Source organism: Haliotis asinina, chromosome 7 (assembly GCF_037392515.1).
Source record: "Haliotis asinina isolate JCU_RB_2024 chromosome 7, JCU_Hal_asi_v2, whole genome shotgun sequence".
NCBI classification, from domain to species: domain Eukaryota; kingdom Metazoa; phylum Mollusca; class Gastropoda; order Lepetellida; family Haliotidae; genus Haliotis; species Haliotis asinina.
This window is the reverse complement of record NC_090286.1, coordinates 32,347,703-32,371,942: the sequence shown is the minus strand read 5'-3', so window position 1 is coordinate 32,371,942 and position 24,240 is coordinate 32,347,703. Positions and strand designations below refer to the sequence as shown.

Here is a 24,240-nt window from a genome sequence, read left to right as displayed (position 1 = left end):
AGTTCTTAGATTCCCATATTCTCCTGTTTGTGTATATGTATTTTTATTAATTTTCCATCATTATTAATGGAGCAACAGCCACATTTTCAAACGTAACGAAATAACTGAAAATAATGCGACATTTTAGTTGACGTCACGGCATTTTTTGTGCATTTTGTGACGTTGGAAAAAGATTACTCTGGTTGCTGATTAGTATATATCTAACCTAATTTCCACTCAATGTGTAAAAGATCTCGGCTTCTGTGTCAGAAGTCAACACTTTTTAGCCAAAATATAAAATGAATGGTTTTATCACTGAAATAGGGTCCTGAATAAATCAACAATTACACGGTTTTACTACATATCTTATTGTGAGCAACACGCGCACCTGCCTACCATCAGTTTAGCTTAAATGAAAATTTCACAACACCTGAATATTCATTGAGTATTCATTTAGGAAAAAGACTTTTCTTCTCATGATTATGAAATCAATTCCCTTCATAAGTATGCAATGAAAGGTACAAAGAGATCGGTATTTCACTACAGAAGTATTAAAATATGGACGTAAGGCTTGTCCAAATTAAGACATGACCTGATTTATATATTTTTAACAATTTCCGTATAAATATTGTTTGAGTTAGACATTCTGCCATCAGATATATTTTAATCGCATTTGAATTGACTTTATTATCGAAAAACAATGATAATGAATCATGAAACGTTTTGACAAACTCGCACCTGGTCAGTCAATATTCGTAATAGTTTTGTCTATAAAAACGACACAAACCAATACAATGAACAAGACAGTTCCTTTAAATAGTAGTATGTGTGCCCCTACATTTGATAAAATGTACAAATCATTTTCATTCATATTATCCGTTTTGGAATTAAATGGCTGTTTATTAACCTGTTCATATGAAACTGCAATATTTGTCCCAACGTATTGAATATTGCACATCACGGGAACTAAAGCACATGTTGCAGCAATGGCTACGTCTGATCTTCCAACACTTGTGTAGAGGCTTAAAATGTGGTGTAATACACTTACTGAGTCAATTTCCCATGTAAACACTACTCAAACAATCAAAAGCTTTCAAAGAATAATAACGGATACCTTATATCCACACATGATATGGTGTTGAACATGGATATATGTAGATACTGAAATCAATTTCATGAAAATATACATCACAATACTAAAAGTGCAATCGGAATGGTATGGGCATTGTGTTTACTCTTGTTCAACCGACCTTCACCTCAAAGAAATTGCCTAATATGTGCAACAATGTTGACGTGTGACATCACTACCAATGACCGATTTCTTTCAAAATGGCGGCTTCGCTGAGAAGGGTACGCAGGATTTTGCGAGGACATTTTGCTTGATTCAGGGATCTTTTGTATATAAATGTGAGATGTAAGTAATCAGAATTATTCTGATTATCTGTGTATTGTGATATGTTCTTATCGTTTACATTGTAAATGACGGAAGAAGCCAGAAATGCCGATAAGTACCGATACTCTTCCCCTGAATATACTAAGCGTATTGAGCTATTGTAAGCAATGATTACATGGCTGGATGTTGTAAAATTTCCGAAAATGCTACGCAGTGTAAAATTGGAATTTTTCTTTGTTTACATTTCAGTCAAGCCCTGTCTTTCGAGCACAGCGTTCGTTTTCATACAAAGTATATTTCGTTTCGTTTTGTCTAGACAGTTGGTATTGGTGACAGAGACCATTTGTAATTTGATTCTAAGATGCTTGGGGAATTCAATGATGCATTTGTCGCAGCTAACTATGAAGTATACACGATGTAATAGGCTTCTCAATACCGGCCTTCTCGAAACGTGATTTTGTAAACACTATCCAATATGGCGGAAAGCGCACTTCGGCGTTCGTGTAAGTGTATTTTCGAAAACATCCCAACCGATTCTGGGTACATCGGTGACGTTTCAGAATCATCATTCCTGGTTACATGAAAACTTGATATCAGTGATCATTAATATGCTATTTTTGAAATTCATTACTCCCAGTAATTATCCGATTTTCACATTTCACAACATACTGCAAATAACGCTGTCAATCTCGATTTTGTACAGTTTGAAAAATGGCAACATTTGCGATGAAGCCTATTTTGAAAGGCGATTTTAAGCACTTTAGCTTGGTCTGAGATAATAGTGCATGGTATCAAGAAACTGGGAATTTTCTGCAGAATTCAAAACTGTGAAGTATTTATATATGCGTGGTATATTTAGAATTTTATTGGACGTCCAAGTGAGGTATGTAGAGGAAGGACATATATGTCCCTGTGGCATCCAGGGGGTTAAAGGACAAATATGTTCATGATGAATGAAAAATGATTTAATAGGAGCATGTATTCAAATAAATGTGTTGTCACTTGAGCCAGTTTTTACCAACAATTTTAGTGGAGTTCACGAAGGCACTGTGCCAGGTGTCGATGGACGAGCTAGCCAGTCACAGTCACCCGCGGATGTTCAGTCTACAGAAGATAGTGGAGATCTCTTACTACAACATGGGCAGGGTCCGTCTACAGTGGTCCAGGATATGGCAGTACCTGGGAGACCACTTCAACAAGGTGCGAACATAGATCCAAACTGGCAAAGGTTACTGGTTGCCCTGTCTTTGGTTATGGTATTGCAAATGTGTATTGCACCAAACCCTCCCAGGATCTGCTAGTCATGGTTTCACATCTTGTATTCAGTATCACCATGTTATTAGTTTGTCTGGTGTAGATTTCACTAATGTGATAAAGCTCATATGACTCATCGCTTTGAATTTTGATCCTGAATGAAGCTAAAATACTGTTTTAACTAGTTCACTCTTGTCTGTCAGTCCTATGAGAAATCAGTTTGAATTAGTTGTTGATACAGCTGGTCCTTTAAATTTGATATGATCTGCTGCTATATCGTTCGCATGTGCAGGAATGCACTTTGGTTTTTCTGAGGTCAGAGTTTCTACTGATTACTTTTGTAGGTGGGCTGCAACCCTAATGAGGACATTGCATTCTTTGCTGTTGATTCCCTCCGTCAACTCTCCATGAAGTTCATTGAAAAAGGGGAGTTTGCAAATTTCCGTTTCCAGAAGGACTTCCTCAGGCCTTTTGAGCATATCATGAAAAGAAATAGGTGAGTCTTCACCTAGTTCCTTTAGTGAAGGGTCCTATTTAGCTTACGGTGTATTCAGAATTACATCTTCTAAAAGTTTCTTAGTATTGTACAGTTTCTAGTACTTTTGTTGGGTTGAATGCAATCTTGGATTCAAACCCACACCTTCAGAGTCAGGCTCCTAATCACCAGCACACAGTCAGCTGCACAGACATCCACAAAAATGGAAGTCAGACAAGTGGTAGTTGAGGCTGCTGACTTTGTGTACCCCTCTGATAAGGGTAAATTGCTATGGCTCCCACGGCCACTGAGGGTGGGGGGTTAAAGTCCCAGATGCGACTCAACCCAACAAAAGAAGAACACTAAGAAGGTGTAATCTTAAATATAACATGTTACCTTTAACCACTTTCTAAATGGCATTGTGTAATGACAGGGTCCTATATTCAAGTTGGAATTCAGGGTAAATCATATGCTGTGTATATATTGAAGCGGCTGTCCCTCTTACAGTTCAGATTACACTTCATGAAACTTGATTAGCTTCATGCCCGGGTATCATACGGATGAAATATAATTTAGAACAGTGATAAAGAAATCAAACGAAGTACATTACAAAGCTCATTGTAAAATTACTTCATTAACATTTATGTTTACCGATTGATGTACGATTAATGTGATGTGTTGTTCAGGTCCCCCACGATCCGTGACATGGTTGTGAGGTGTGTTGCGCAAATGGTTAACTCCCAAGCAGGAAATATCCGCTCTGGCTGGAAGAACATCTTCAGTGTGTTCCACCTAGCTGCATCTGATCATGATGAGGGGATCGTGGAACTAGCCTTTCAGACTACCGGCAAAATCATTTGTGAGTTGATGCTTGATATGCTCCCATCCCATATCCTCTTCCTCCTCAGATTCCAAGATTTGAGACCTCTGAAGGTCCTGCCTTCAGCAACTCATATCTTTTAATACTTAATGTGGGACCCTTAAAGATCCGGGGTAGAATAGGCTTTCAGCAACTGATACTTGCTATAAAAATCGACTATGCTTGTCATAAGAGGCGTCTAACAGGATTGGGTGGTAATGCTGACTGACTTGGTTGACACATGTCATCAGTTCCCAATTGCACAGATTAATGCTTATGCTGTTGATCACTGGATTTTCTGGTCCAGACTCTGTTATTTACAGACCTCCGCGAACAAGCTGGAATATTGCTGAGTGTGGTGCTACACTCTCACTCACTCCCAAGTTTCGAAAATAGCATTATCATTTGTCTCTGCTTATTTCTGGAATGTAGAAAGAAACTTAATATCCATGCTAGCAATAGTTTAAATAGCATGAATCTTGGTCCATCTATGATGAACAGCCTAAAGGAACACAAGTTTCTCAGATGAAATCTCATAGAAGTAAGCATTCATATTTTTCCATATCTTGACTCTCCTCCCATATCTTCCTTCAGCAACCCATGCTTGCCATGAAAGGCGACTATGCTTGTCGTAAGAGGCGACTAACGGGATCGGATGGTCAGGCTCGCTGACTTGGTTGACACATGTCATCAGTTGCCAATTACGCAGATCGATGCTCATGTAGTTAGTCACTTGATTGTCTGGTCTGGATCATTTACAGACTGCCGCCATTTAGCTGGAATATTGCGTAAAACTAAACTCACTCACTCACTGACTTATCTCCTCCCTCTATGCAAAGATAGTGGAAAACTTGAAATCCTTTGAAGTTCCCTTCTAACTTACGCAAACATAAAACACACTCACACCCATCATGAGCCTTCCTTTCCTACCAATATTGTCACATAACCCACCATGCTTGCCACTCTCTTTGGTCGCCTTATCAGGACGGTTGGAATCACTTTCAGTCCCAATATGGCAATAAATTTTTGTATTTGCTTTTTTGGATTGTAATTACTATCGTCTTTATGTAAAATTTGTAAATTTTCTTGTTTTGTTTTTTTAACTTGGTCTAAGGTGATGAAATCATGTTCCTAGTGTAAATTACTGCTGTCGGCGATTGATCCGCTTGTAGTTTGTCCTTCATGCAAACCTATTTGTTTGTCCACTGTTCGCAATAAATTATGTGATTCTAAATTTTCATTATATTTATATTCTGTTCAAGGCATGCAAAGGACAAACAACATAGGCTTTCACCAGTCATGTCTAAATCGATTGATTCTGTGTCTTGTTACCGCATGTTGCTTACAGCTGACATCATTTTAGTGACCAGCCTGACATACCCTGGGGGTATGGTCAACAACTTGAATCTCCACATAAAGGCTTTTCACATCCCAGGTGTATGCAACGTCATTCATGGTAGACGCATTGTCACATCCTCTACAACCATCTCCAACTGAATGGATGCTGCATCGAGAGGCATTTCTATTCATCAGTCAGATATTCGGATCCCTGTAAACAGATGTATTTGCCACAAGGGTCAATAAGCAGATACCAACATTCATATCTCCAATGCTTGATCCATTAGTGTGGGCAACAGACACTCCCAGTTTCTCATACCGAAAGTCATCGGGAAGTTATAACAGACGATGCTGATACAACTGATTGTGGTAGTGCCCTACTGGCCAGCGAGAGATGGGTTTTCAGTACTCATCGAGGAACTAGGACAACCAACATTGCAACTACCAGAGTTTCATGTGGGAGTCAAAAACAACTCGTAGATTCTTCACTTGGGAAGAGGCAGGCACATTCACAGGTCCAAAGTTGACTGAGAATTCTGTCACGCGTTTCTGTAAGTGCTTTGGGCTGGCAATGAATACTTCTGTTTTGTTGTCATTTAGTTTGAGAAAGTTCATTCTCATCCAGGTTCTGATGTCACTGATGCAGGTTTCCAGCTTTGTTATCTTGTCCTGTAATGATACAATCCTGGAGGCGATACAGCTCTGGGTGTCATCAGCAAAGCACTGGAAGTCAATGCAGTACTTCCAGAAAACATCACCTAGTGGCAACATATAGATGGTAAACAAGAGTGGTCCAAGGACTGAACCCAGTGGAACGCCATATGATAAACACCTTTCTTCTGACATGGCCTCACTGACTTTCACCGACTGATTCCTGTATCTTAGATATGACTCAAGCCACTTCAATGCTGGTCCGGTGATACCAACAGTTTTCTCAAATCGAGACAGAAGGATAGTATGGTCTATTGTATCGAAGGCTGCTGACAGATGTAGTAGAACAAGGAGTACTACTTTCTGATTGTCAAGATGAGAAAGGATGTAATTTTCCTCACGAAGAAGTGCTGTTTCTGTACTATGGTGTTCTCTGTAGGCAGACTGGAACTCTTCCATCAAGTTGTTCTTATCTAGATGTTCCTTGATTTGGATTGCTACAATCTTCTCAAGTAGCTTTGATAGAAAGGGTAGATTGGACACTGGTCTATAATGTTTAATGTCATTTGGATCAAGTGAAGTTTTCTTGATAAGTGGACGGATAAGAGCCATTTTGAATGTGCTTGGTATTTCAGATGCAGCCAGCGATGTATTGAACATGCCCACCAACAAAGGTGAGATAGAATCCAATACAGATTTTAAGATCCAAAAAATCGTTCAAGCTGGAAGACCAACAACACAGATGTAAGTGATGTCTACAAGCCACTAGACTGGACATCATTTGAATTTTTGACACAGAAAACACTGTTTCTACTCACCCTAGCAACAGTGGCACGGATGTCAGAAATACATGCTCTGGTCTTCAGTTGCACACAATTCGACTCCAGTCATCTTGAAATTGTACATCTAGGACTGAGATGGGATTTTATTACCAAAAATCAAGTTTGGAGTTTACCAGTCACTACCTATGGGATGTCACAGGCATTCACCAGTTTTGGCCACTTGTAGTTGCTCAACAACTAATAGTTCCATAAAGGCGCTGTGTTTCACTCACCCTTTTATCAAGAGGCTTGTTGAGACCAAGACCCTGTACAAAGTATAATGGTTGAGAGTCCATGTCTTGAACAGGCTAGCATCAGTGATTATGACCATGTACAGACATGAACAGACTTGTACATGAAGAAGGGTCACGACTGGGAGGAGATAAGCATAATAAGCATGCATCAGGATAAGTATGACACATCAATTTTATTCAGAAAATTACATGTTTATGTCTTCTATTTAAAAACGTGACCAAAGAAAAGAAAGAATTGCATGTGTTTGCTGTTCAGTATGTTAAACCACTCTGGACGAAAATTACAAGGTGCCTGTTTCTTTTTCAGCCAGCATATTTGAGAAACATTTTTCTGCTGTGATTGACTCATTCCAAGATGCTGTCAAGTGCCTGTCAGAGTTTGCATGCAATGCTGCATTCCCGGACACTAGCATGGAAGCCATAAGGCTCATCAGGAACTGTGCCAAGTACGTCGCCGAAAAGCCACATGTAAGTACAGCAGTACTCAGGGCTGGCAAACAACATTGAGAATAATGAATAACACTCCATTAAATGGAGAAAGGGAGCCATGAACAGAGCATCAGATTAATACTTCTGTGTCAGGTGATGCAGAGCTTATGTCCCGGGCCCTGTTTCACAAAACTTTCGTAAGTATAAGATATCATAACTTTTCTCATGGCATTTGTACGTTCTGTACTGTAACATAGGCAGTACAAATGCTACAAGAAAAGATCATAGGCTCACAAGAGCTTTGTGAAATGGATCCCAGGATACTCATATGACTTGGGTGATATGGGCGGTCTCTTATATTTTTGATCGATGGTAACGGTAGGAGAATTTCGATCAACGAACTGTCAGTTCACTTCTGTTGTATGAATGACCCACAAGCAGAGCTTCAGGTCAATGCTTCAAGATCAGTCCAGAGTCCAATCCACTATAAATGTGTAACACCGTGACGTTCATAAGCGTATGATATACTATGGACATGTTGAAACGTGGCAAACAATTTTAGGTTTGGGACCAGGATACTTACATGGCTCATCAACATGAGGGGTCATTTGAATTTAATAGAATCAGTGGCAGAGGTAGGGAAGTACGAGTTATCTAAGTGACGGTTTATCTCATGGAATGTTGTAAGACCCTGCCTGTAGACGACAGGCTGCAAATGGCTGAATGTCATCATTGATACGTGTAGGTAGATTTTATGACCATGCTGTCCAAAAAGTTATTTTGGATTGAATTGAGTAGACACCTTCGTTAACCCAGGTAGTACAACCAGTATAATGGACAGAATTAAATACCTTATCCTTATAAGAGGTTAGATTTTTTCCAGACCAATATTCTTCATACTGCCCATATTGTGTGTGAATTGCTAGTTGGTATAACGTGAATGTACTCAATCAGCCTAACTGCAAAAAACAGGAAGCAGCTGGTCAAACTTCAGTCAGTCGAGAGTAACCTCTGGATCATACCAGGTGCTTCGAGGATCTCTATGTTAGACATGAACTACTGATGTAATGTTAACCATTGCGTATATGTGACACTTTGCTGTTCTTGTCTTGGCAGATGTTCCGAGATCATGCAGGGGAAGAGGTGTCAGTGCCGGAGGAAGACCGAGAATGGGTGCGAGGATGGTTCCCTGTCTTATTTGAGCTGTCCTGTGTCATCAACAGGTGTAAACTGGATGTCCGCACGAGGTAGGAACATACAGTAGTGATCAGTGAATGAGATGGTATGCTTTGGACTGGCTCCATATACAAAGAAATTACTTTCCAAATAAGGGACTTCAACAACCCCATGAAGATTTGGTTTGTCATAAGAAGTGATTAAGACCATTGGGTGATCAGGCTTGTTGACTTGCTTTATGCGTGTCAGTGTGTCTCAGTCGCGTAGACTGAAAATCACTGAATTGGGTGGTCCATACTCAATCATTTACAAACTATTGTCATAAAGCTGGAAAATGGCAGAGGCGATAGACAAACAACAGAGTAATTGAGGTGCACTTTTTGTTTCTGCATGATTAGGTTAAGCCAATATTTATATTTAATCGAAACACAGACTTTTGACAAAAAATGTCTTAAGTTTGGTCTCTCAACACCACTGCCATAATTGTAGGTTTTGTTCCTACAATGAATTTCATCTTCAGCTTCTTCTTCGGTTTTTATGCCATTAATACCCCTTGATGTTAATGATATGCTGTCCAGTTCATTTTGCTGAATGAGCAACAGTGTTTCCTTTTTTCATTTTTCATCATACGTTTCCACACGATGCCGACCCGAGAAGGTGCCGGGGTAGAATAGGCCTTTAGCAACCCATGCTTGTCATAAAAGGCGACTAAGCTTGTCGTAAGAGGCGACTAACGGGATCGGGTGGTCAGACTTGCTGACTTGGTTGACATATGTCATTGGTTCCCAATTGCGCAAATCAGTGCTCATGTTGTTGATCACTGGATTGTCTGGTCCAGACTCAATTATTTACGGACCGCCGCCATATAGCCGGAATGCTGCTGAGTGCTGCGTAAAACTAAACTCACTCACTCACTCCACAAGATGCCTTTGCACTGAAGCTGCTGTTTGTATTTCAGAGGTCTGACTGTGATGTTCGAGATCATGAAGACATATGGAGAAACATTCCAGCCACACTGGTGGCGAGATCTCTTCAATATTATTTTCCGTATTTTTGATAACATGAAACTGCCTGAACAGTTGAATGAGGTGAGTGAACCCTGCTGACTGACTGTTCTCTCATAGTTAAATGTATGGACACTTTTCATATGATTTCAAATCAGGTGAAAGTACCGGTACATCTTATCCTAAGTTTGTAAATGGTGTAATTTTTCTTTCCACAGAAGAATGAATGGATGACGACAACATGTAACCATGCACTGTATGCTATAGTGGATGTGTTCACCCAGTACTATGATGTGCTTAATGAAATCCTCCTGTCAGACCTCTACCAGATGCTGCACTGGTGCGTCCAGCAGGGTGAGTACACATGCAACATAGGACAAGCACAATATACGCAGGTAGAATGTGCAAAATGTATGCAGGTAGGACAAGCACAAGATGTACAGGTAGGAAAAACAGTATATACAGGTAGGACAAGCACACTGTATACAAGTAGGAAAAGCACAATATGTACAGTTAGGACAAGCACACTATGTATACAGGTAGGACAAGCACAGTATATACAGGTAGCATGTGCATGGTGTATGCAGGTAGGATGAGCACAATATGTACAAGTAGGACAAGCAATACATCCATGTAGGACAATATGTACAGGTAGGACAAGCACACTACATGCACATAGGACAAGCACAATATACACAGGCAGGAGAAGCACAATATGTATACAAGTAGGACAAGCACAACACACACAGGTTGAATTAGCTCACAGTGTTTGTGGTCGGTGATAACATCTTGCCTCGTGGGATGAGCACAGTGTATATTGATAGGATGAGAACAATCATCAGAGACATAACTTTATTTCACTCAGTGTCTGGTGGGACAGTAAAAAACATTATTAAAACTAATCTAGAGGTAGTATCTTTTTTGACTTTGTCAGCAGACATGAGCAGTTACCATTATGTTGTTTGTGAGCAGACAATGAGCAGCTGGCCCGCTCTGGAACCAACTGCCTAGAGAACCTAGTAATCTCCAACGGCATCAAGTATGCCCCCGAGGTGTGGGAGAAGACCTGCAGGTGCATGCTGGACATCTTTAAGTCCACCATTCCACACTCGTAAGTCTTTCAACTTTCAGGAGCTCAGTTGTTATTTCATATGAATAGATGACATCACAGGCTTACTTCTCTGTGTCTCAGAGGAGCTAGCCAGGTCTGTAATTAGCACATTTGAATATGCATCAATAACAGCAATTTGATGCAGTTTTATGACATGTTGCATATGTGTAATTGTTTTGCTTCCCTTTCTAGGTTGTTGTCATGGAAACCTGTAGACGAGATGGACTCTGTGTCACCGTCTAAAGAAACTGCCAGTGATTATGATGCAAATTCCATGGACAATCAGGTATGTTCCACGTCTCATGGACTTTCATGTTCCAGTAGTGTAACTATTAACTACAACTGTAACTAATCATTTCATCTCTATAACTGAAAAACATTGCTACAATTATGATGCAGTGAGCAGCATGACATGATATATTTACATGTCAAGGTGACTTTATTGACAGCCAGTTGTACTTCAGTGTTTTCAAATTGTTCAATCAAATGGTTCAGCAAGTCTTTACACAATTGCAGTCGTAATCCATGCATGACGTGGAATTCAAGACAAGACTTGCTCACAGTATGTACAGTAAACTACATGTATAACCAAGGTATTTACAACAAACTGGCAAATATAACAAACTGCTTCTTTTGGTCCAGAGGTTCCTTTCACGAAGCAACCTGAAGTTGACCTTAACTCCCATTCTTTAACATTGCACTAAGGTTGCCTTAGTGACTTGATCACTTTGTTCTGTGAAAGGACACCCTGGTTACTTACAGTATATGTAATGGTTACTTACAATCATAGCGAACTAGGCTCGGTGGGATAGTCCAGTGGTTAAAGCGTTCACTCGTCATGCAGGAGACCCAGGCTCGATTCCCCTCATAGGTATAATGTGTGAAGCCCATTTCTGGTGTCTGACAAGATATTGCTGGAACGTTGCTAAAAGCAGTGTTAAACTCACTTACTCACTCTTTGCTCTAACCGCAGTTTGCTGTAAGTTGTAAGAGATGACTGAAGTTATTATGCCGCAATATTCCAGCAACATCAGGGCAGGAATACAAGAAATGGCTTCACTTGTACCCATGTGGGGAATCGAACCTAGGTCTTCGGCATGACAAGTCAGCTCTTTAACCACTAGGCTACTCAGTGCCTCTGGCTGAAATGAGGAATCACAGGTTACAGTGTGGTTAGTTGATTATGTTGGAATGATTCAGTAGTTTATTCGCACACATGTCTATGTTAACAGGACAATAGGTCAGAGTCTGCTCTGTCTCTTGAAAGTAGCCATGAGGGCAGCAATTTGAGACGAGCGGAAAGCATCGGCAGTAATGTCTCGGTGGATTCAAGGGATCACAAAATACCTCGATCAAGTAAGACATGCAGTTGCTCAACTCTTGCATGAATTACACATTGCCTTGTGACAGTATAGTGACCAGGGTGCCTATCCACAAAGCTTTCGCAACATTACGACCTGTTGTAACTCAATACATTCTCATAGGCTTATGAATGACCTAGCACTATGAAGGCTTTGTGGATTGGGGCCCTGGTTTATTTTTTATCCCCCGCAACTCATTTTACAGGGGGTATTAAAATGCGTTCATCCATCCGTGTGTCCATGCATGTGCGTCATTTCTGGTCCAGAACTTAGAAACCGTTCACTATTTCAAAACCAAACTTGACACATAGATAGATCTGGTGATGTACTGGTGCCTTTTGGTGGTTTTGGATTTCTAATTAAAATATTTTTTGCGTTTCCATGGCAGCAGGTTTGAATTTGGCTCAATTTGGCTGGTGAGCCCTTTTCCGGACCAGAACCGTTCCTCTATTTCTTCACCAAACTTCGCACATAGCCTCCATAATGTTGCTACGGTATGGCATGATGTGGATTGCACAGTGGATGTGTATGTTTTGTTGTAGAAGTTGCGACAGAGCAGAAGCTGTTCCAGGGCCTGCTGATCAAGTGTGTGGTGCAGCTTGAGCTCATCCAGACTATCGACAACATTGTCTTCTTTCCTGCCACCAGCAAGAAGGAAGATGCCGAGTACCTTGCAGCAGCACAGGTGAGAAAACTGCTGTACATAATTGATGTAGATAACATGTTCTCAGTGCAAGTAGCGCAGGTATGATGAACAGCTGAGGTTACAGGCAGCGCATGTGAGATAAACAGTGGAGATTGCAAACAGTAGAGATGAGATGAATATCTGAGATTACAAGTGCCACATGTGTGATAAATGGCAGAGATTACAAGTAGCATAGTATAAGTATAAGATATATAATGGAGCACAGATGAGATAAAGAATGGAGATTACAAGTACCGCAGATGAGATAAATAGTGGAAATTACAAGCTTCACAGGTAAGATAAATAGTGAAGGTTACAAGCATCATAAGTATAAACATGACTTACACAAAGTGTCTAAGTCATGTGTATATTTATGCTGCTATAAATATAAAAACAATCCTTTTGAGTTGAAGAAGTTTCAATTCCTACAGATCATATATCCAAGTTTATTAATGCAGGCTAACAGTGATGAGGCCCAGCTGTTTGATCCGTCCCAACAGAGGGAGGACCAGGGCATGTACCAGTTCCTCAGCTCCAATCAGCTGTTCATGCTTGTCGACTGTCTCCTCCAGTCCCACAAGTTTGCCAAAGCCTTCAACTCCAATCATGAACAAAGGAATATACTCTGGAAAGCAGGTATGTCACAATTGTCTATCCAACTGTTCTCATGATTGTATTGCCCATGGGTGCTGACATGCACCCATTAGACACTGAGGGTTTCTTTTTTAAGATGACTTATGCAATATTTTACATCCGTCAAAGATTTGTATAAGTAGAAATATCTGAAGTTGATTCATCTGCCTCAGTGGCATTGTCGTTCCGCACCCTTGAGCTGTAACCATCCCTTAATTTCTTAGTGACATAAAACTAACTCACTCACTCCAAGTCAAACAGTTGTCATGTTGAAGATCCACCCAGCTCAACCCTTCAACTGAAAAGAGTTGAACTGATGCTCATTCAGACAGATCTCAGCAGCTGAGGTAATGTTTCGTCAGTCTAGGATAACTGATTATCCCCAAGCCTTCTGACAGCTGTTTTCAATGTTGGTGCCAGTGGTTGTACATCCGGATGATTTGTTTCAGGTTTTAAAGGTAAAGCCAAACCCAATCTACTGAAACAGGAAACCCAGAGTCTGGCTTGTCTCTTCCGCATCCTGTTCCGTATGTACAATGATGAAGCGAGAACTGATGCCTGGCCAGACATTGAAAAGAGATTATTAGAGTGAGTTGCTGTGCTGTATGTGTGAAATAGTGGAAGGATGTCAACTATATGTTGCATAAACTATAACCTACTTCAATTGTTGAATGTCAGGGTGGTCTGTACGTTGTTCCTATTTGACATTATGCTACTGGTATCAAGTGACCATTTGCAGAGTTGTGTTACTCTGTGTGTTTCACTGTTGTGTAACACTCACTCTCTCTCTCTCTCTCACTGTCTCTCTCGTGTGTGTGTGCGTGCGTGTGTTTCTTGCGTGATACAGTGTGTCTCAGTTTTGTCTGACTCTGTGCATGTTTCAATGCATTGTGACACTACATTTACGTTTTATTGTTGTGCGATACTCTGTGTGTTTCATTCTCATGTGACACTTTGTGTGTGTTTCAGTGTCTGTAGCGATGCCCTGGACTACTTCCTGTCCCTGCAGTCGGACAGCCACCGCGAGGCATGGAGCAGTCTCATGTTGCTGTTGCTCACCAGAGTCATCAAGATGTCTGACCAAAGGGTAGGGTCACAGTTATCACTTGTCCCTCAATGTGTCTCACCCAGATATTACATAAATTACTGATGTTGATATTAATAGTGATGCTGATATTACGTTAATAGTGATACTGAAATTACACTCATAGTGATGGTGATGTTACATTAATAGTGATGCTGATATTACGTTAATAGTGATACTGATATTACACTCATAGTGATGATGTTACATTAATAGTGATGCTGATATTACGTTAATAGTGATACTGATATTACACTCTTAGTGATGGTGATGTTACATTAATAGTGATACTGATATTACACTCATAGTGATGATGTTACATTAATAGTGATGCTGATATTACGTTAATAGTGATACTGATATTACACTCTTAGTGATGGTGATGTTACATTAATAGTGATGCTGATATTATGTTAATAGTGATACTGATATTACACTCTTAGTGATGGTGATGTTACATTAATAGTGATGCTGATATTACGTTAATAGTGATGGTGACATGAGCAGCATAAGGCGATACTTACTCTCTCAGTTGTAATAAGGCTGACTGTGATCAATACAGATCAATAATCCATCCAAAGTTAGTTAAATGACCTTTAGACACTTATTATATAACAGCTTCAAACATCCTTGGCAGTGGATCTTCTTTAATGTGATAGTTCATCTACTCATAGTAAATGTTAATTTGATGAAACTTTACTGTAAACTGGTCGTTCATTTCCCCATCACTATGTAACTTGGCAGTACCAAGGTTTTTAATTTCAGAGTTTGTTTTGGGTAAAATGTATGCTTATTTTCTAATTAGCTTCCACTTTAATGACTAGTGTTTCTTCTTCCTGCAGTTCCGTGTCCATGCATCCAAGTATTACCCGTTCCTTTGTGAATCCATTATGTTTGACCTGAAGCAAGAAATGAGATCCATCCTACGCAAATTCTTCATCCGAGTCGGACCAGCATTCGACATCCTTGAAAAATAATTGTGTACATAATCAGTCATCAGTTGTACATAATTCACTCACTTGACAAGACAAGGGAGTGCTTAACCATTGGGGACAAGGGTATAGTAAGAAACATGAATGACTGGTAATGCAAGTTTGAACCTCCTTCCATCATTCCACCAGCACTGTTTCATTTCCATGGTAACAGAAAAAGATATTGCCGAATTATGCAAATATCTTACCTGTTACCATGGACCTGAAACAGGAAACCTATAGCTTGAGGTATGACCTGTCTACAAAATGTCTTTAACCCTACAACAATAAAACACCTGTTCAACTTAAGCAGTTCTTGTAGTTCTACAATTTCAGGTAGTCAGACCTGTCCCAACCCCAGAGTGGGAATAAGAACATTTGTAAGATGAATTTGTTGAATTTATTTTTGTGGTCTTTCATTAATGCTTCTTGTCCTGCAGTAACGTTTACAATTCCTTCCATACACCACAAAGCAATACTTCTACAACTGTACTCTGTGATAAGTCATCAAGTAACATGACCTGCTTTGCATGACTTTTATCAACAAAAATGTTCAGGATTGTAAACATCAGAAACACACAATGGACTTAACTGATGTTATTCTTATTTATTATCTCCTCAGACAAAATAGCTACCATGTCTGGCTGTCAGATAATATTGCTGCCATATCTGGCTGTCGGACAATATCATTCCTATATGTGGCTGTCAGACAATATGGCTGCCATATCTGGCTGTCTGGCTCTTCAAAAATAGTAAAAAAGTGAAATTAGTCACCATACAAAGCAATATAAGTGTTAGGGATACATTGTTTAGGTCAATCTAAGTAATCTGCATGCCCTTATCAAGCATATATAAGTCATTAATTTCAGAAATGCAGACTTTCCTGGCATCATGAATCCTGGAGGCTAGCTATGAAATTGGTTGTCCCAGATAGTACACTCTTGTCTTGTCATCGTAACCTAGTGGTCAGCAATGACCAAAAATACTTACATGTGATATATTTAGCCAAACCATGGTGCACTTTTCCACATCACCGACAGCAATTGTCTTACCTTGTTTCATGTTTTGTGTGTATATATTGTTTCCAAGGTAATATCAGTCATGACATCCCCACATTCATTTCACCGGAGAATCCAAGCTAATGTTATGGTATTAAGGGCTCTTAAGTGATATGACTGTTGACTTGTGTTTCTTTTTTTCTTTTTTTCAAACTGTAAGCTTCAAAAGGTGTTCTTATTGTTTCAAAAGGTGACTATGCTTGTCGTAAGAGGCGACTAACGGGATCGGGTGGTCAGACTAGCTGACTTGGTTGACACATGTCATCGGTTCCCAATTGCGCAGATCGATGCTCATGTTGTTGATCACTGGATTGTCTGGTCCAGACTCGATTATTTACAGACCGTCGCCATATAGCTGGAATATTGCTAAGTGCGACGTAAAACTAAACTCACTCACTCACTCTTATTGTTTCACAATGTGTATATGAAAGAAGTGAAGCAAGAATAATATATCTCTTGTTTATGTAACTTTTTATAAATTGTATTTAATGGATGCGTTGTTTATTGATCAAATGCATCCTAGTAGCCCTCTGACTAATGTGTTTGTTGTAATCTTGTGTATCTATGTTCCAGACCTGAAAGGAGTAACTTTGAATTTATTTACTCAAAACTACTGTTATGTGGGTGCAAACTGTATATTCTGATCAGATTAGTGTTTTACTCTTTCTTTGAAAATGTTCTAGTCAAATTAATACCAATAGCTGTGTATGATTATTAAATAAATGTATTCTTATTTGTTGAAAAAAAATTGAATTTCTTAGGGGGGTGGGGGGTAGGTTCACATTAAAAATGTAAACGTTGATGATTATCTTGAGGCATTAACTTTAAAATACCTGACATGCCTAGGAAAGAACTGTTTAACCTCAGTATTGTTCATTACAAGTTCCCTCCTTACATTTCAAATGTGATGCTGTTTTTGAGTTTGTAGAAGTCTGTGTGTATGTGTGCATAGATGAGGACAGATATAGGGATCGTATGAATTGTCAGATTAAGTGTAGAACTAGATGAAAGAAAAGCTATTTTTATGATATTTTGTCATGACATAAATTGCCTTGTAAAATGTGTAAGAATGTAGATGGTAATATATTTCCATTTTTTTCATGTGTTGTTGTATGTACAGAAATGATGCATTGCAGATGTAAGGGTATAAAACCTGTTTAAATCCTACCAACTGCCCTCTGTCATTTCCAAAGTCCGGGCCCAGATGAGTCCTGTGACAAGCAAAATTCTGGATGCACTACTAGTTTAGTTATGTGGTATAACCCACTGAATTAGCTGTAGGCTTATTGGCTCTTATTAGGTATACTGTCAGCTATATCCTATGTCAGTTTGAGTCAGTGAGCAAATGTTCAAAATACACCCAAACCATTAAAAATACGCCTCATCAGACTATGATATTAAGAACTGGCAAAACGAAACTTGGCAGTGATTTTATTAGAAGTCAATACTACTGGCCATGTTGATACCGACCTCTGGAGAAGTAGCAGTAATGCTGAACTTGAATCTAGTGGACATTGCCCTTGTATGTTCATAACCCACTTTTGTTCTCCCAGTATGTAGCTGCAACGGTGTGATGCTGTTGCAATGAAGTTACTCAGCTATTTAACTAAACTGTAAGCATCTTAATGTAGGATGAACAACATTATTTTGTAAAGGGTTGAAGTGTGATGGGTTAGCTCTCTTCTCCATATGCTTCAGGTCACTAGGTAAGGACTTGTCTCACATACTGGTTTTGCAGTATTAAGCATCACCTGGCCAGCCTTTGAATCAATCTGATTCTTTACAAGCACCTTGTTATAAGAACGAAAATTTCATCGTAGTTAGTGTGTGATTTTGGGGGTTTTTTTATCATACTTTGCACATTATAGAAATCAGACATGTACTAGTAACTAGCTTTCTATTTTAACAACTTTTGAACAAAGATTATTTCACTATTGTCTTAATCTCTGAAAAATGATTTGTCTCTTTGTCAATATTCTAACTTCCAAGGGACTCCTTTCATAAAGCAACCTTTACTAAGGTTAACCTTAACTCTGCCTTTAACATGGCACTAAGGTGACCTTACTGACTTATGATCACCTTAGTGCTTTGTGAAAGGTGGCCAAGGGCTCTTACGCTGGACCTGCCTCATGTGAGTCTTGATACACTAGGGCACATGACAAGTTAAAGCAGTCTACTTTGTAAGCTTGCGTACATCATGTATGTGGACTAGTGACTTAAATGGGAACTTCATAAGGTGGAGTTGGTAGATCTTGTCACAGAGACAGCTGTTGTGGAAGCACTATGTGCTTTAAACAGTATTGAGTGATAAATATAGCGTGAACTGACATTAACAGTGTTCTGTAAACAACATTGATTTTAATATCTTATCCATGCAAGAAAAGTAACTTGATGGTATGTTCATACATCTGGGATATGAATGAGTTCAAGAAATGATTTTCCTGGTCATAAATGTGTCTCATCCCTGTTGATTGTGAAAGTAGGTTGGGTCTGTGCTTCACACAGTAAGCAAGATTCTTATGTCGTGAGATGATGAGAAACAAAATTACTGGACAACCAACCCCAAATATTCCAGCAAATTTGACTTGATTTGTCTTACAGCTGATTGACAATATATTATGTATGTTATTCATGTTATAAGAGAGGTGCTCTCATTTAAACATTTGTTTTGAGCTAATTGTATGATATTCATGAACTGTGTCACTAGACTTAATACTATGGTGAATGGTTTTAGCCTAAATCAGGAACAAATCCAATTTAGCCAGAATAACTAGTGTTAGTGTTATTAATGAATGTCACATCATTCAGTTGCATCACTACTGCACATAAGAAATCAATCACAATTAATTTAACATTGGCACATGTTTTTGTTACAATCTTGCTTGTATACCTGTTTTAGTTGTTGATAATGTTATATTGTGTTGCTTTTAGTTTTCTTATTATTTGCATGCACAGAGTATTACTGTGTTTTGAGTGCAGGCGTCAAACAGTTGACTTCATTTGACTCTGAATAGGATTATGGTGAGCCAGTGTGAATTGTCATGTTCTGATGATGGAATCTATTCCTTTGTCTTTGATACAACCATGAGCAATGTGTGAAATTCATGCTCGTCCTCATCACAAGATAAAGAGCACATACCAATAAATGATCTCTGTCTGAGACTACTAATTTGCATAGGACAAGGAAAGATCAAAGATGTTAGTCCTCATAGAGTATTGACATTTTTGGCTATAATTTCAACTAGTTTTCAATGCTTGAGTTGTTATGAACTAAAGTCAGTTAATACTGACAAAATTATATGCATTTTCGCCTTATTGATGTAGGACAACCTTCAACCTGAGGACGAGTGATGAAATGAATTGCAGAGTATACAGCAGTTATAAATAAAATAATTGTCAATTTCTAAATATTTAGGAGTCCTAAATCTCTTCTAGGATTGCTTCGGTTTTTTTGTTGCTACATTCCACATTTCTTTGTTTCATTTTAAAAATGTTGAATGCTTAGCATGACATACAATCAATCATAAGTGCTGCTCACTGGGTTTTGTAAAGATATATTCTACACCTGTCTAAGGCTTGTTCTGTTAGTCTTCATTCCTTTGTAATGATGAAACCAGTGAGGTATTATCAATGAAGCAAGGCTATTGTGAAAGTATAATCATGATATTCAGGATCTAACTAACAATTTTTGTTAGTGAACATGGTTACCAATGTTTATCCTTTTAGGGGTAGATAACTAACATTTAAAGGAACAGGCGAATGTTAACTAATTTTCAGTGACTGTGAGTTAGTGTTACACTTTTGAGGTGTGCTGAAGAAATAGCTCTGGCAGTTTTTATCAAGGTTAGGTTGATGTTTACCCTCTGGTATTCTGGTTTTTGAACCAAGGTTTGTGTTGGACAATTTCTATCAGTTGGAACTTGATAATGTAAGTTCTTTCATCAGTTAAACAATATTTTATGTTTGTAAGAAATACTAACAGTGGAGAGGATTTAAATGTGACTCGTAGAGATTACTGGCATCTTAGTGAACTTTGACAAATACAATGGCTAACAATTCAAGCTGTGTAAAAACATGAACCCACCTGAAACCATGACCCAATGAAAATGTGTTGATTTTACAGATGGAAATCATTTAGCATTACTTGTGTTTACGGGCAGGTATTGGAGAGAATTTTCATATTGTGATGTGAAAGCATATATTGCAATATGTATTGCAATATATTGCAAGAGGGTTTTTTGTTTGTTCTGTTTATTTCAAGCAAACAATTACTTACAGTCAAGTTAATGTTTGAGTTATAAAGCAAAAATCCAGCAAAATCACAAAGCTTGATTAAGCTTAATTAAAAGCGTTTAAGCATGACTCTTATCAGTAGTTCCATTTTTTGTGAACTTTTTCAACCCCTAATGCTGCTATACCCAAGTCTTTGCCCTAGTATTTGGCACCACAATACATTATTCGTTAATGTGCTAGGGTGGGGTGGGGTCACCATTTTACAACATTCACAAGATTTCTGATGGTTACAAAGCTTTCTGAATGCTTGTCAAAATACCAGTCAGCGTATCTCAATGCATATTGTTTTCATGTCTGAACCGGTATAAACTGGTTATATTGCTCAGTCCTACTTGTGGTTTCAATAGTATAAGAGATGAGCATATATTATTTGCTGAACAAAACTGCATACTTCTGAACTTCATGGCCAGACATGAACACCAAATACTCGACTTACATTAAAGCCCTATTTTCTTGCTTCCTACTCTTTGTTGGATAGCGAGAGTAGTTGTTAGCCCAGTGGATGGTGTGTTTGATACCCCACATAACTAATCACACCACTGGTCAGCGCTTGACTAGGGAGTTGTTGCTGATGTGATTACTGAATTATTATGTACTATTGTTGCTAAAGGAGGAGTCATTACGAAGTAGACAAATTTAACGGACATTTTGCTGCTAGTTGAGCATCTCTCTTTATGTCCATTCCAGTCGTAGGAATATTGTTCTTTTCCTGAAAATGTGGCAGAATCATTATTTCAACAGTATAATTTGTGAATATTTACTATAAGTTATCGTTGTTAATTCAGTGTCATTATACAGTTATCTTGATCTGAAGTTTGAGTCCGGTAACAGATTGTTGATATTTTTATCATACTTCAACATTAGTGTCATAATGGAGTCTTTGCTCGCACACTGCCATTCCTTGGAGCAAGATTATCACATATTTCAGAACTACATACTCCATTTATGGCATGTAATTTGTCTACATCCAAAGGATATTTGGTTCGTATTTAATAAGTGTATTTACACAATGTGTTATCAGAGTCAATTTAATCATAATGCTATGATTATAATCGTTTCGATTTGTAGGTCATAGATTCAGTTTAAATATTCTCACCATTTATTCAGTGTATGAAATAACATCTGCCCAGCGGCCCACCGCTTGCTAGTTGCATGGCGGGCTCGCAACTTTATTTCATAGCCGGCCCGATGTGCCAATACATATTCCAAGGGTATATATTTGTCATTGACATGATGTCATTGAAATATTTCGAAAATAATTTACAATTGTGGCAACTAGATGATATCTGTATAGTTCATGATCAATCAAACTGCAACTTCCACAGATCAACGTACCCATTTATCTAACACTAAATGTGAAAGCTCTATAGAATGCATTCAGCCAATGAATAATGTTGTGACACTAAATGAATTAACAGAGACCACCAAGTCATTGTTTTATTGAATTTGCTTTTGCACATGTTTAAGTTTACCTCAGCAGGGCCAGCAACATGTGTTAGTTAACAGCCCTGTAGGCACTGGTTTATTATACCATTTAATTTATTTCTGTGGGTTATATTAGTGTCTGTTGATATGGAAGCAATATTTGTTGATGAGATGAGAATGTGAAGACGAAAATGGCAAAAAATTGATAAATAATGGTAAGCCATTCACATGGTTTCCATGATATGTATAAATATTTTTAGCATATGCTTAAAAAAAGGAAAAGGTCAGGTGCAGAAAATTATGATAGTGTATGAATGAAGAAATTATTACCATATTTACATTCACAAAACCTACTGTTTTATCAACCTCAACATTTGTATTGAAATTCTGTACAGCAGAATGAGAGAAAATCCTGTATATATTTGCAGTGTTCACCTGCCTGACATTGTCTGTTGTGCCAGTTGGGTTCATCAATGAGTATGTTGTTGAATAAATACTACCTGTATCAATAACCCAGCCCTTCATTGTAAAGCCTTTCACATGCACTTTGTTTACATCACTGACATTGCTTTTAGGGGACCTGTCATATTTGGGAGTAAATTCAAAATTAATAAGAGACTTGGGAACAGGGGTAAAGTCTGATTTTCTTGTTTAAAGAAGACTTAAGAGAATCAAATAAAATAAGAAGAAATACAAGAATAAATGTTTAGAGGGATCTGTTGCTTGTGATAATCATGAACTGTTACTCTGAACCTGATCTGTGGGGTAGCCTGGTTGTTCTAGTGTTCGCTTGTCGCACTGAATGCCTGGGTTTGAGGCCTTACATGAATTTTAGACCTTAACAGTCATTAACTGTTCTACAGAGTGAACCTAATGTTCATTCATCGTAACACACATACTTTAAAATAAATTAACTATGATCATTGACTGCTTTGGGAAATTCTTAAAGGGAGCAACTGTTAAAGGTATTTGACAATTATTTGTCAATGCTGTGTGAAAAGTAGCAAAGATATAAGACATGCCTTTTGGGCCTTCCTCCTTCACAAAAGAGATCTGTCTTATGTGTAAGAAATAATGTTAAACATTGCATACTCATTCCTTAAAAGGTCTAAATCTTTGTTAAGAAGAATACATTTACAGAGATTATTTTATCTGATAGTAATGATTCCCGAGAAGTAATGACTGCCTGTTAAGACATTTGTACAGTTTATTTATACCTTATTTATGCTTGGTTGTTTAATATGGTGGTGTAACTACCACACTCCTTGGGTTCCTATTGTTGGTGATAACTGTCCACAGTTGTACAGAACTGTTATACCCCTTGTATATGACATTTGTATGAGGCCCATGCTATGTATCTGCTGTGTATATCAGAAGGTTGTCATGATAATAATAAAAGGATGTACTTATTGTTGTGGACTTGTATCTTTGTTTTACCTGACTTGTATCTTTGTTTTACCTGGCTGATAATTTACTCTGGATCCAGGAAGATTCCTGGTATATGCTGTGTCTGGGTACATATCCATGAAGATCTAGGTTAGATTCTGAAATTGCCTTCAGCAACCCATGATTGTGTTAAGATGACTAACTGGATTAGAGGGTCAGGCCAGCTGACTTGTTTGATGCAATCTTATCCCATTGGCATAGATCATGATGTAGATCATTGGATTGTCTGGTTCAGACCTCATTATTTACAGAATGCTGTTATATTGCTTTAATATTTCTGAGTGGAGCATTAGACAACATACAGTTGCCATATAATAGGAACATTATTGAGTGCAGAGTTACACACAAAAAAACAGTGAGTCCTTGTGCCTGGATAGGGTAGAGCATTGCTCGTGCTCTCAATCACTGGGTGTAATTGTGTAGGCCGATGCTCGTGCTGTTGATCACTGGATTGTCTGGTCCAGACCTAATTATTTACAGCCCATTGTCATGTAACTGGAGTGTTGCCCACTCACACACTCACTCACTGGCGTGTGCTCA

General features: G+C 38.6%; 1 protein-coding gene across 3 annotated transcripts in view; it reads left to right on the top strand.

Annotated features, from left to right (window-relative positions):
* Positions 1–23,665, top strand: part of LOC137290495 (brefeldin A-inhibited guanine nucleotide-exchange protein 1-like) — a 53,456-nt gene extending 29,791 nt beyond the window's left edge. For 2 of the 3 annotated variants that reach the window (XM_067821474.1, XM_067821473.1), the window contains exons 26-40: positions 2,403–2,572; positions 2,971–3,122; positions 3,788–3,960; positions 7,332–7,492; positions 8,570–8,700; positions 9,588–9,717; positions 9,852–9,987; positions 10,606–10,744; positions 10,937–11,030; positions 11,977–12,100; positions 12,648–12,790; positions 13,249–13,426; positions 13,873–14,011; positions 14,393–14,510; positions 15,350–23,665. In XM_067821474.1, coding sequence (XP_067677575.1) covers positions 2,403–2,572; positions 2,971–3,122; positions 3,788–3,960; positions 7,332–7,492; positions 8,570–8,700; positions 9,588–9,717; positions 9,852–9,987; positions 10,606–10,744; positions 10,937–11,030; positions 11,977–12,100; positions 12,648–12,790; positions 13,249–13,426; positions 13,873–14,011; positions 14,393–14,510; positions 15,350–15,484 — 2,123 coding nt within the window. In that variant the 3' untranslated portion in view covers positions 15,485–23,665. Of the gene's footprint in view, positions 1–2,402; positions 2,573–2,970; positions 3,123–3,787; positions 3,961–7,331; positions 7,493–8,569; positions 8,701–9,587; positions 9,718–9,851; positions 9,988–10,605; positions 10,745–10,936; positions 11,031–11,260; positions 11,308–11,976; positions 12,101–12,647; positions 12,791–13,248; positions 13,427–13,872; positions 14,012–14,392; positions 14,511–15,349 lie in introns of those variants that run through there. The other variant, XM_067821475.1, reaches the window with a different exon arrangement.
* The last annotated feature ends 575 nt before the right edge of the window (positions 23,666–24,240 follow it).